Genomic DNA, 13,647 nt, shown 5'->3' with positions numbered 1-13,647 from the left:
ATATTCTAGAAGGAGTGAAATACAGTAAAGAAGTAATTCCAGTTACTTAATTATAAGAGAAAAAAACAGTATCATGAAAAAATATGAGTGAATCTGATATAATCTCAGTGTGAAGAGTTGTCAAAGAAGGCTTCTCAGAGGAAAAATAATCTCCTGGATGAACAGAAGTTATCTAATGTTAATTGAAGAGGTAGAGGAAAGAGTGGCCTAGATGAAAAAAATAGCATGTGCAAAGGTGACATGGAAAATTCAGCATTCAAGGACTCTTTAAAAATTATCCTTCTGACTACAAAGTGGAGAATGTATTAGAAGGAGGCCAGAACAGAAATAGTGAGATTAATTAACATGCTATGGAAGTAGTCAAGCAGAGGCATTAGTGATTAAGAAAAATAGGCGGAATTATGTGTCTAGCCCCATGCTGGATAGGGTGGGAGATATACAGATGAATAAAAAATACTTTTTTTTTTTTCTGAAAAAGGAAAAAAAGAAAAGTAGGCAGAACCTCAAACTTAATCTTAGAATGTAAAAATCTGTACAGGATGTGGTTCCCACCCTAACTGCAAGAAAATTCCACATATAAAATCATAACTTAAAAAATAACTATCAGAGAGCTGAGGTTGCAAGGAAATCAACTGGCCTCAAGTATAAGGAAAATAGGCACCCTCAAGGAGATAAGGGTCATGAGCCCTGGTTTATATAGGGGAGAGCCCTGGAGTTGCCACAGAACTGGAGAAGACGAATGCATGAAAAATTTTAAACGAATTGTTAAAGGTCAAGTATGAAGTAGCCTGACTATACAACTGTGAAGCTGTAGGGGCACCTGGGTGGCTGGGCGAATGCCTTCGGCTCGGGTCATGATCCTGGAGTCCCGGGATCGAGTCCCTCATTGGGCTTCTCCCTCTGACTCTTCCCCCTCTCATGCTCTATCTCATTCTCTCTCAAATAAATAAATAAAATCTTAAAAAAAAAAAAAAGAACTGTGAAGCTGCAGATGCTCAGGGAGTTTGCAACCACTTGGCAAGGTCTTTTCCAAGGACCCTATCAGAAGGTCACAAGAAATACTGGGGACAAGACAGGAGATGGAAGAAAACTTCCCCTCAGTAGAGTGGGCCTGGGGAAGGGGAACTGCTGCCATGGGGGAAAAGGCATAAACCCTGTCCAGATCTTTTTCTCCTATTTCCCCTAAAAAACAAAAGACTTAAAATAAGCTTAAATGCTGTCACATCCAAAACACAGGTGAAGACCCACTTCAGCTGGGGGAAAGAAACCGCAAAAAACTCCAGAGGAGAGGTGTTGACAAGATGACTTAGGAAGCCCCACTGCTGAGAACTATAACTACAGACACAAGACCATGCTAAGACTGACCTAAGGCTAAATTAGAACAACAAAAAAAGTCTCCTTTCTTTCCCCCTCCCTGACCTTGGTACCAGATTAGCAAAAGCTGAGTAACAAGTAATAGTAGTACATTGTTGGGAGAGGGTTAAAATGAAGTGAGAGGTCCTCTTGGAAGCACAGATACATTGGGAAAGTCTTAAGTGGAGGGTGGAACATGAATACTGAGAAAAACCCTCTGCACACCAAAGACAAAGCAATGCTACATTGGTGTGAGCTCATAATGCAGGGAGGGTAACCAAATGCAGCTCAACTCCTGACAAGAATGACTTAATCTCCCACATTAAGGCCTAGAAAATAAGGCCTGCCCATTTCCAGACATAAATTGTATTTATCTCAATCTCAACTCATCTAATGTGGTGTCTAGCTCTCAATCAGAAATTATGATTCATGAAGAGCAAGGCAGTTAATAGAACAGACTTAGATATGACCTGTACAATTATCAGAGAATTTAAAATAACATCAAAGAATTATTATTTAGTAATAATTTAAAGTGATTAATATGTTAAAGGCTCTATTGGAAAAAAAATGGATAACATAAATGAACAGAGAACTTGCAGAGAGAAAGATACTAAAAGAAATTAAATGGAAATGTTTTAACATACATACAAACACACACACACACACGCACAATACAGAGATAAAGAAAACCTTCATGGGCTCATTAGCAGACCTGATATAGCTAATGACAGAATAAGTAAGCCTAGAAGTAGGGTGATAGAAATTTTCCAAACTGAACTACAAGAAAAAAAAGAGAAAAGAAAAGAATAAAACAGCAATACAGTATTTAAGAGCCATGAGACAATATCAAATGGATTAACATGCATAACTGAAATCCAGTAGAAGAGGTGCAGAATGGTACAGAAGCAATAGTTGAAGGGATAATGGCTAAGGATTTTCCAAAAATGATGAAAGAATCAAACTGAGGATATAAGCTCAAAGAACCCCAAGTAGACTACAACGCACACTACCACATACTTATGCCTAGAGAGATATATATTCAAACTGCTGAAAAGCAAAGATAAAATCTTGGAGGCAGGTAGAAAATAAAAGACCCATTACATATAGAAGACAAAAGATAAGAATTACATTACACTTGTCAAAAACTATGAGACCCAGAAAATAATGGAGTGATAGTTATAAAGTATGTCAACCTAGAATTCTGAATAGAGTGAAAATATATTCTGAAAATCAATAATGAAACCAAAAGCTGGATCTCTGAAAATATCAATTAATATTGGTAAACCACTAACCTACAAAAAAAAGAGAGAGAGAGAGAGGGAAAGAGAGAGAAAAAACAAATTACCAATATCAGTAATGAAATGAGGAATAATCACTTTAGTTCTTTGGACTTTAAAAACATAAGGAGGAAAAAGTACAAAAATTTTTTTGCCCATACATTTGATAACATAGATGAAATGGATACATTCCTTGAAAGATAAAAACCGCAAAGCTAACACTCAAAAAGAATAGGTAACATGATAGTCTCACAGGTAAGAAAATTAGAAAACTCCAGGCCCAGAAGACTTTCTTACTGGTGAGTTTTGTTATATATTTAAATTGAAATAATGTCAATTCTACACAAACCCTTCCAGAAAAATTGAAAATGGAATGCTACCCAACTCCTTCTTTAAGGACACAGTAGTTCTAATAGCAAAATCAGACCAAGATATCATAAGAAAACTATAAACTAGTAATCCCTCATGAACACAGACACAAAAATCCTCAACAATATATTACCTAATCAAATCTAGCAATATATAAAATATATTTTATATATCGATATGTATATATCAATATATCATGATCAAGTGGTGTTTATCCTCTGAAAGCAAGACTGGCTCAGTATCAAAAGTCAATCAATGCAATTCACTATATCAACAGTCTAAAGAAGAAAAACCATGTGATCATCTCAACTGATGCAGAAAAGGCATTTAACAAAATTCAACATCCATTCATGATAAAAAGTCTCAGCAAACTAGAACTGGAACTTACGTAAATTGATGGAGTATCTACAAAAAAAATCTACATAAGACTACATATATATATATATATTATAAGATTTTATTTATTTGACAGAGAGAGAGAGACAGCGAGAACAGAAACACAAGCAGGGGTAATGGGAGAGGGAGAAGCAGGCTTCCTGCCGAGGAGGCAGCCCAATGTGGGGCTCCATCCCAGGGCCCTGGGATCCCAATGCGGGGCTCCATCCCAGCACTCTGGGATCATGACCTGAGCTGAAGGCAGACGCTTAAGTGAGCCACCCAGGCGCCTAATACCATATTAAATAGTAAAAGACATTGCGCTTTCCTCCTAAGATCAGTAACAAGACAGGGGTATCCACTTGCAGCATTCCTTTTTAACATCATACTAGAGGGCTTAGCCAGTACAATAAGGGAAAAAAAAAGGGGGGAGAAAGAAGGAAGGAAGCAAGCAAGCAGCGAGCTGACAAAGAGCTAGCAAGCATACAGATTAGAATGAAATAGAACTTTCTATTTATAGATAACATAACTGTCTATTTAGAAAATCTCCAAGAATCTACAAAAAGTCATTACAATTACAAAACTGAATTTAGCAAGGACACAAAGTAAATATACAAAAATCAACTGTAACTTCTGTATGCCATTAATCAACAACAGGAAACTGATCACTTATTTTTGTAAAAACTAAAATTTCTAATAGTAAAACTTGTATAAATCTAACAAAATATGTGCAAAATATATATCCTAAAACCATAAAATGATGGAGGAAATCAAGAAAGATCTAAATAAATGGAGAGCTATACCATGTTTATGGGGGAAATCCAGTATGGTTAATATATTGAATCCTGTCCTTTACTTTTAATGCAATCTCAGTCAAGATTCCAGGGTTTTTTTTGTTTTGTTTTGTTTTTAAGAAATAGACTAGTTGATTCTAAACACATATAGAAAGGTAAAGAATATGAAATAGTCACAAAAATTTGAAAAAAAATAATAACATTTGAGGCCTTATACTACCTGATTTCAAGACTTCCTATAAAGCTACAATAATCAAGACAAAGATTTATCAGTGACAGCATGGACAAGTAGATAAATGAAACAGGAGAGAGTTCAAAAATGAAACGACATATATATAGCCAATTGATTTCCAACAAAGGTACACAAGCAATTGTAAAGGCAATTCAGTGGAGAAAGGACAGTTTTTTCAACAAATGGTACTGAACAATTGGACATCTACATTTAAAACATGAATCTTGATCCATACCTTGCACCATATACAAAATTAACTAAAAATGAATATCCTAGACTAAAACAAAAACAACAACATACTTCTTACAAAGCCTCAGAGAAAATAGGAAGAACTTTTTGTGACCTTGAGTTAGGCAAATATTTCTTAGATACAACACCAAAATGCAATCTATTAAAAAAGTTTTTTTTTATATACGGGACTTCATAACAATTAAAACCTCCTGCTTTTTGAGAAGTCACAGAAAAGGAGAAAATACATGCAAAATATGTAACTGATAAAAGACCTATTCAAAATATAAAAAAACTCTCAAAACTACATAGGAAAATAAGCAATATGAGGAATATATACCCTTTCTCTCATACCTCTCAAAATCATATTCTAATATGACTTATTCCCTCCCTTTTTATTATATCGTATTTATTTAGTAAATATGCAAACTTAATTTAAATAACTGAAAGACTTTTTTTTAAGTGAACTAAATTTCCTTTAAAATATATTAACTCTAAAAAGCAAGGTCAGTGTCAGTTCACATGAACAGTAAAATGAACACTTTATTTAGACAAATAACACAACCTCACAAATAGAGCAACAATTCCTCACCTCTACCCCTTTTAAATAAAATGGCCACAGGCCTCATCTGTTGCTAATTAAATCAAGTTATTATTTTTCTATTGAAATAGCAACAGTACACACTGGTTGTTATAGCAAACTTAATAATAAAGTAAGTAACTGGAGAGTTTTTAAAAAATTAATTTGTATTTCCATTGCAGAAAATGGAATGTGAAATATGTACCATGTAGTCCAATCAGATGGTTAAAAACTAGACATAGCCTTCGAATCATCTGTTTCTGATTGATAAAGCTCAATCCCAAAAACTAAATTTAGTAATTGCCTCAACATGCAATGCCCTTTCAATTCTATGTCTATAAAATGGAATTTATAGTTAATTAGTACTTTTATTCGTTTTATATAAAAGTGACAGTTTATCAACAATTTATCAGCAAATTTATTTCAGCCTTTAAGTAATTCTTTTTCAGTGTTTCTGGAAGCCAACATCTAAAAGTTGCTTATTATTAATCTTGCTAAAATGTTTTTTTTTTTAAAAACAAAGACAATTTCCCCCCCTTTGGTAATAGAGAAAGAATAGGAAGCCAAAAACCTGCTGATGTTTCTTTGAGCAAATTACTTAACCTCTCTCATTTTCTCCTACTTCATCTGCAAAATTAGCTAAATCTAGACATGTATGTAAGGTCTAGTCAAGCTCTGAAGATTCTGATTCTATACAATCCCTTTAAATAAAATGCATTTCTTCCACAATAAAAGATGACATGCATACTGTCTATGGTAAAAATCTGACTAATCACATAATTTTTATGACCTTGGATGAACGACCTTTCCTGAACCTCTGTTTTTCCTTCTCAATAAAAAGTTAGATTTGATGAAACAATTTATGGTATCTTCCAAATCTATGATCTTATCAGAAAATGATTTTTAATAATAATTTTGAGATCATTTTTTGATAGAATGAACACATAAATTTATTTCCTAAATACAAATCTAAGCAAAACATAGTAGACACATGCTGATGTCAAATCAATTTGAATTTTGCAAACCTACTAAAGTGAACTTAATCTAAACATGTAAATGGAAGAAAATACACTTCAACTTATAGCAAAGGGAAGCAATTATTTAGCTACACTCTATTCAAGAGTATATATATATATATATCACCATCTCATGATATTCTTAAGATCAATGAAAACAAAAAATATGTTTTATTAATCTAGATAAATTCAATCTTAAAACAATACCAGGCATATAGTGATCATCAATGATTATATACTAATGATGAAAATGACAGATACTAAATATCTGTGGTTAAAATAAAATTTCATTTATTTCAAGTATCAGAATTCAAGGCACTTATTAAATCTGATAAATGAGTCTCAGATTTTCAAATAGCATGCTGCGTCATTCAGTGAGCATAAGGTACTTCCTAGTTCATTAACTTCAAAAGAAGAAAAAAGAACAGGCAAAAATACTGTATGGTTAGACTATCTGAAGGAGAATCCACTTACACCAATAATACACAGTCATATAATGACTTGTATTAGCATATACTTCTAAAATGGTCCTCAATGTAGTTAAGGTCAATGATTTAACAATTCTATTTCTAGGAATCTAAGAAATTAATCAGAAATATAAACAATGAGGGGTGCATGAGTGGCTCAGTTGGTTAAGTGTCTCTCTTAGGCTCAGGTCACGATCTCAGGGTCCTGGGATAGGCTCCCTGCTCAGTGGGGGGTCTGCTTCTCCCTCTCCCTTTGCTCCTCCCCCTACAGGGGTGCTCACTCTCTCAAATAAATAAATAAATAAAATCTTAAAAAAATATACAGACAATGATGCATGTACAAATGTGTTCACTCAGGTGCTATTTATAATAGCTATAATTATAAACAACTCAAATATCTGAAATCAAGGTATGGTTAATATACAATCTATTTAATGTAACACATTAGACTTCAGTGTCATGAAAAAAAGCAGATAGCTTTTACTCTATCTTTACATTATTTCTGAATTGTGTATATTTTTCAGAAGGAGAAATACTATATAATCAACTTGTACTTCTTAAAGACCATTGTATCAACACAATATAAGATGGCAAACAGGAACCTACTATAATAATTCAAACAAGTAAATGAAGAGGGTATAAAGAAAGAGGGCATGAACTAATACAACTGCACTGAGAATAGAAAGAAGATATAACTTCAAGAGATACTTAAGAAGCAGAATCAATAGGTTGTGGCTACCAATTGGAATGGCAGGTCAAAAAGGAGAGACTGGGCTAGACTGTAATTCCACACACTGATATCAGAAATGTAGAAGAAAAGATGATATAAGGGAAAATAATAAGCCAGATGATTCTGAAGCACAATCTTAAATATTAATTACTTTCTACATATTATGTTTAATATGGAAAGACTCATCCCATGTAATATGTTAGAAAAAAAATTTTAAACAGATAGTTTCAATTAAGTGGAATAAGAACTAATAAGGAATATATTTCCTAATGAAGTCATTTAAGTGAATTATTGCTATTGTAAAATTTTCATTCAGAATTATCTCAGTAGGGGAATAATATGCTTACTTTTATCAAAATATCTAACTTGAAAATGGTGAACATGGACTATTTAAATGTAAGTTACCATATCATTTTTATTCTCCATAAAAATGCTGAGTTTCTTCAAGAATGACACAACTAGAATAAGCAGCTCAAAATTGTCCCGATCAAGAGCCTTCACCAGCATGTGAACTATGTTCTTGTTCCTCATCTTCAGTTCTGTACGTGTATCTTCAGCAAGATTCAGAAGCAAATAAAGAGCAACTAGAAGAGTAAAATGGATGAGTGTTAAATGACTGGCATACTGAATCAACAATTTAATAAATCATTTCTACTCTACTAGTAACAGATGTAGTTCTAAGAAGATAATACATTATTTTGAAAATTTTAACTTATTAATTGGCTCATTAGGAAACATTTGTTATTATTGAGAAATATACATGTTATATAAAATAAAAAATATATGTATATAAAATAATTTTCTTATGATGCTGAGGACGACACATCAAATTAAGATAATGATTCTTACCCTCTTGGAGTTTCAAGCTTAATAGTAAGCAAATGGCATTAAAAGTATATGTTGATAAATAATAAAACAGGCAGACAGGAAAAAGTAATTTTATACATGTAGAAAACAAGGTAAAACTTCAATCACTAGGAGCTGCTATGTTAAAAAGAACTATAATCTAAGAACAAACTAATGGTTACCAGAGGGGAGGTGGGTGGGTGATAGGTTAAATAGGTGACGGGGATTAAGGAGTGCCCTTGCTGAGATGAGCACAGGGTATTGCATGGAATTGTTAAATCACTATATTGTACACCTGAAACTAATATAACACTGTGTGTTAACTAACAACAACAAAAAGAACTATAATCCAAAACATACAGTATAGCTAGAGCTAAGTATGAGGATACTAAAATCTATTTTATATATTCAAGCTGATTTTCTGGTAGTTACTACAGAAAATGCCATATTAAATTCAGTAATGCAATTGTTATACTAGACAAAGTTAAGGCACTGGCTACTAATTCTAAGCAAAATTTCTTTTAGATACCTGTAATAAAAATGCTTAGGTTCTCATAAGAAACTTGTGTGATTCTTCCCTTTTGACAGTGAGAATTTGTAATATATAATGTTTTCCATTTTGCCTTGACTGACAGGAAGCTTCAGAGTAAAGACCTGAAAGGTTTCTGTCAGAATTTGTAGGCTATTATGATCAACACAATCCTATGGCCTTTGCTTACTCATTATTTTAGCATTTCATTTCATGTATTCTTATAATCCATCTCTATACTTTTATGAAAATAAGACATATATGCAATAGTTGTAAATATTTAATTTACTTAACAAATATTTGAGCTGTAAAGGCAATTCATACTAATTAGGGCTACTGTATGCCAGGCACTGAACTAGTTGATATATAAACAGTAAACCATTTTATTTTTAAGAAAACTTTATGGGGCAAGATTGATTATAAATTTTACAGACGAGCAACCTCAGATCCAGAGAAGGTAAATAACTTGCCCTACCCACAGAGCAAAGAAGTGATGGAGCTAAATTAAAATTCAAGCCCATCAGAATCCAAAGTTCACATATTTACACTACTGCATCATGCTGATTTTCCATACAAGGCACTATTAAAAGGTTTTAAAGTTGTGTTGAAATCTAAAGTCTCTTTCAGATGGGAGGGGAGTGTCCTAGGACCTAGACTGTTCCAGGGACCTTGGACTTTTTCAGCCTTACGTGTTGGCTGCACATAAGCATTGCACAACATCTCTGGAGCAGCAAAGGAAGCCCTGGATGGGGTTCTGTGGCAGCTATGCTCAACCTTAAGATCAACTGACTGGGCTGTTTTCATTAGGAAGTTTCTGCAGGATCATTCTGGCCCCATTTTCCATGCTGCAGGATTGTTCTGATGCCATTTTCCATGCTGTCTTTTCAGAGACAGAAGGTGTTCCCTGTAAATACTGTGGGAGGTGTTGACTATCTTTGATGTATTTTAGATCTGTTCCCCTAATATTCATGTCAACAAAAGGCTTGTTTCTCTGTCTGAGATCAAGCAATACGCTTAAAAAAACGGGAATTAAAAATTTGTGGTGTATGTTCTCTGATTTAAAGTGTTTTTGCACTCAATGAATCAAGTTCTATAAAAAAATGTTTTAATGAAGTTGTATTGAAAAAGCAAATAGTAGTCTTCTGCTTGCAACCAAGAGAGATATAATGGGTGGAACAGTGTTCTCCCAAAATTCATGTCCGACAGAACCTCAGAATTTGACCCTAATTGGAAATGGGTAAGGTAATTAGTTAAGATGAATCATAATGGAGGGGCGCCTGGGTGGCTCAGTCGTTAAGTGTCTGCCTTCGGCTCAGGTCATGATCCCAAGGTCCTGGGATCGAGACCCGCATCAGGCTCCCTGCTTGGCGGGAAGCCTGCTTCTCCCTTTCCCACTCCCCCTGCTTGTGTTCCCTCTCTCGCTTTGTTTCTCTCTCTCAAATAAATAAATAAAATCTTAAAAAAAAAAGATGAATCATAATGGATTAGGGTAGACCTTGAATCCAATGACTTGTGTCCTTACAAGAATAGGAGAGGACATGAATACAGTGGGAGGGTGGCCATGTGAAGATGGGGGGAGAGACTGGAGCAATGCAGCTACAAAGCAAGAAACACCAAGGATTACTAGAAGCCACCAAAAGCTAGGAAGAGAAAAGGAAGGATACTGGAGCCTTCAGGGTGAGCATGATCTTGCTAACACTGTGATTTTAGCTTTCTAATCTCCAGAAACTGTGAGAGAATAAATTTCTGTTGTCTTATTAAATGAGCTACTTTGTGGTACTTTGTTTTGGCAGCCCTAGGAAAATTAATACAACAGAGTAATGGGTACCAGATTTAAACTCTTACCTGAAACAACAACGACAACAACCAGAGGAAAATATACAAAATAAAGATTTTCACAACAATGAGCATCAGATAATGAAGGACAGTGACCCAACACATAAGAAATAAATGAGATGGCCCTGTGATTGCTCCAGAATACTGCTTTGAGAGTTTCCAGGTCATGACACAGAGGGAAAATCCTGGTAGAACCCAAAAGAATCCTAGAGTTGAAGAGAGAGAACCAAGATACCAAGGAAGCCAAAGTGGCTAGATTTCACAGAAAAGAATGCCATCAAGGAGAAAGCTGTACAGAGAGAGAGAATTCTCAACTTCTGGAGAGGACTACCTTGTATATTGAGCAGAGCACTAACTAGTTAGGAATCTGAGGGCTGAAAACAGAACAAAATAAGAGAAGAAAAAGTACATGGTACACACACAAGGCTAGAAATAATGCTTGTTTCTACCAGCCACTACCAGCTATACTAGAAACTTCATAATTCATGGGCATTAGGTAGAGTACTCAGAAGGGTTTTGCCCTGGAAGTAGGGAAATAATAAGTGTTAGACTAAATGCTGCTTATGTCCACAGCAACAAATCATAATAGAAACATTCAAAAGGATCAAACTGCTTCCAAGTAATTTAACTATGTCCCAGAAAAAAGTTCAAAAATATTTTTAGGAATAAAAAAGTATCTAACACCAAACAATATAAATTTTACACTGTCTGGCATTCAATCAAAAATTATCCACCCTTCAAAAGAGCAGGAAAATACAATGTATAAGGAGCAAAAATCAGCCAATTGAAATGGACACCAAGGTTAGAATGTTCAAACAGAAACATTAAAACAGACATAAATGTTTTCCAGATGTTCTGAAACTTAGGTAGAGACATGGAGGATATACAGAAGATTCAAATTAACTTCTAGCAATGGAAACTATAATGAGTTAGAAGGGATTATACTAAATGGGATTGACAGCAGTTTAAGAGACTGGAGAAGAAAAGATAGTGAAATTGAAGACATGGTCATAAAAACTTTCCAAAATTAAACAAATGGAAAAAAAAAACCCAGCAAAAATATAAAGATTATCAGTGGATTATGGAATAATTTAAAGTGGCCTAATTTACCTGTAATTAAAATCCCTGAAGAAATAATAACCAATAATTTTCCAATAGGATAAATATTATAAACCCACAGTCCTAATAAGTCCAATGAACCTAAGAACAAGAAACATGAAGAAAACTAAAGCAAGGCACATCATAATCAAAACTGTCAAAACAAATGATAAAGAGATAATCTGAAAACAGCCAGAGAAAAAGAAACTTTATACAGACAAAAAAAGAAAACAAAGGAAGGATAACAGAAGACTTGTCAGTAAAAACAATACAAACAAGTCAACAATGGAAAAATGTCTTTGGTATATAGAAAGAAAAGTCACCCTTAAATTCTAAACCAGTGAAAACATTTCAAAAAAGAAAAAAAATGTCTTTTTCAAACACACAAAAGATAAAATAAGGGATGCTTGGGTGGTTCAGTCACTTAAGCGTCTGCCTTCAGCTCAGGTCATGATCCCAGGATTCTGGGATTGAGTCCCACATCGGGCTCCCTGCTCAGTGGGGAGTCTGCTTCTCCCTCTGCCTGCCGCTCTCCCTGCTTGTGCTCTCTCTCTCTCTCTCTGACAAATAAATGAATAAAATATTAAAAAAAAGATAAAATAATTCATCATTAAATCTGTCCTACAAGAAACATTAAAGAAATCTTTCAGGCACAAAGAAAAACAACAGAGAGAAATATGAACCTACTCAAAAATAATATCAGTGGAGGGGCGCCTGGGTGGCTCAGTTGGTTAAGCGACTGCCTTCGGCTCAGGTCATGATCCTGGAGTCCCGGGATCGAGTCCCACATTGGGCTCCCTGCTCAGCAGGGAGTCTGCTTCTCCCTCTGTCCCTCTTCCCTCTCGTGCTCTCTCTCATTCTCTCTCTCTCAAATAAATAAATAAAATCTTTAAAAAAAAATAATATCAGTGGAAATGGTAACTTTATTTTCTTAATATTTAAATATCTTGAAAATAAAAATGTTTCTATGTAAATTATATTTTAGGATTTATAATATATAAGTATATATATGTGTATATAAGTATATATATGTGTATATAATATATAAGTATATATGTGTGTATATAAGTATATATATGTCTGCATATATATGTATAACTAAGGTGTATGTATAACATATTAATTATAACAGCAGAAAGTTGAGAAGGGAAGAAATGGCAGTAATGGCTCTTATACCACAGATGAAGTGGTACAATGGTACCTGAAGACAGACTTAACTTATGATAAGTTATATATGTAAACTTGGAGGCAGACAACTTATGATTAATTAAAGATGTATAATATAAATCTTAAAGCAACCAATGGAACAAAAGAGTCATAGCTAAGCCAACAATGGAGATAAAATAGACAAAAAAGAAAAACAAAAACCCTTCATCCATAAAAATGCAGACAAGGAGGAAAAAGAGGGGAAAAGATAAAAAAAATAAATAAAAGCAAGACTCAACTATGTGCTGTATATAAAAAAAATTTAATATAAAGATATAAATACATTAAAAGTAAAACGGACAAATAAACAACATGCCAACACTAGTCACAACAAAGCTGGAGTGTCTATATTAATATAAGGAAAAGTAATTTCAATTTTTTAAAGATTTTATTTATTTATTTGAGAGAGAGAGAGAGAATGAGAGAGAGAGAGCATGAGACGGGGGAGGGTCAGAAGGAGAAGCAGATTCCCTGCTGGGCAGGGAGTCCGACGCAGGACTTGATCCCGGGACTCCAGGATCATGATCTGAGCCAAAGGCAGTCGCCCAACCAACTGAGCCACCCAGGCACCCAGGAAAAGTAATTTCAGACAAAAGAATATTATCAGAGATAATGAAGATCATTTCATAATGACAAGAAGGACAAACTAATCAAGAGGACATGACCATCCTCTATCTTTCCATCCTTAAGAATAAAGCTTTAAAATTCATA

The 13,647-nt window shown here is 34.2% G+C and overlaps 1 protein-coding gene across 3 annotated transcripts in view; it reads right to left on the bottom strand.

Annotated features, from left to right (window-relative positions):
* The window catches only part of KIFAP3 (kinesin associated protein 3), a 205,754-nt gene that overhangs the window by 101,261 nt on the left and 90,846 nt on the right, over positions 1-13,647 (bottom strand). For all 3 annotated transcript variants that reach the window (XM_027612528.1, XM_027612529.1, XM_027612530.1), the window contains exon 9: positions 7,827-8,005. In XM_027612528.1, the coding sequence (XP_027468329.1) occupies positions 7,827-8,005 (179 nt within the window). The remainder of the gene's footprint in view (positions 1-7,826; positions 8,006-13,647) is intronic.

This window comes from Zalophus californianus, chromosome 10 (assembly GCF_009762305.2).
Source record: "Zalophus californianus isolate mZalCal1 chromosome 10, mZalCal1.pri.v2, whole genome shotgun sequence".
In the NCBI taxonomy this organism is placed as follows: Eukaryota; Metazoa; Chordata; class Mammalia; order Carnivora; family Otariidae; genus Zalophus; species Zalophus californianus.
The sequence above is the reverse complement of the archived record's forward strand: the minus strand, read 5'-3'. Positions and strand labels throughout refer to the sequence as shown.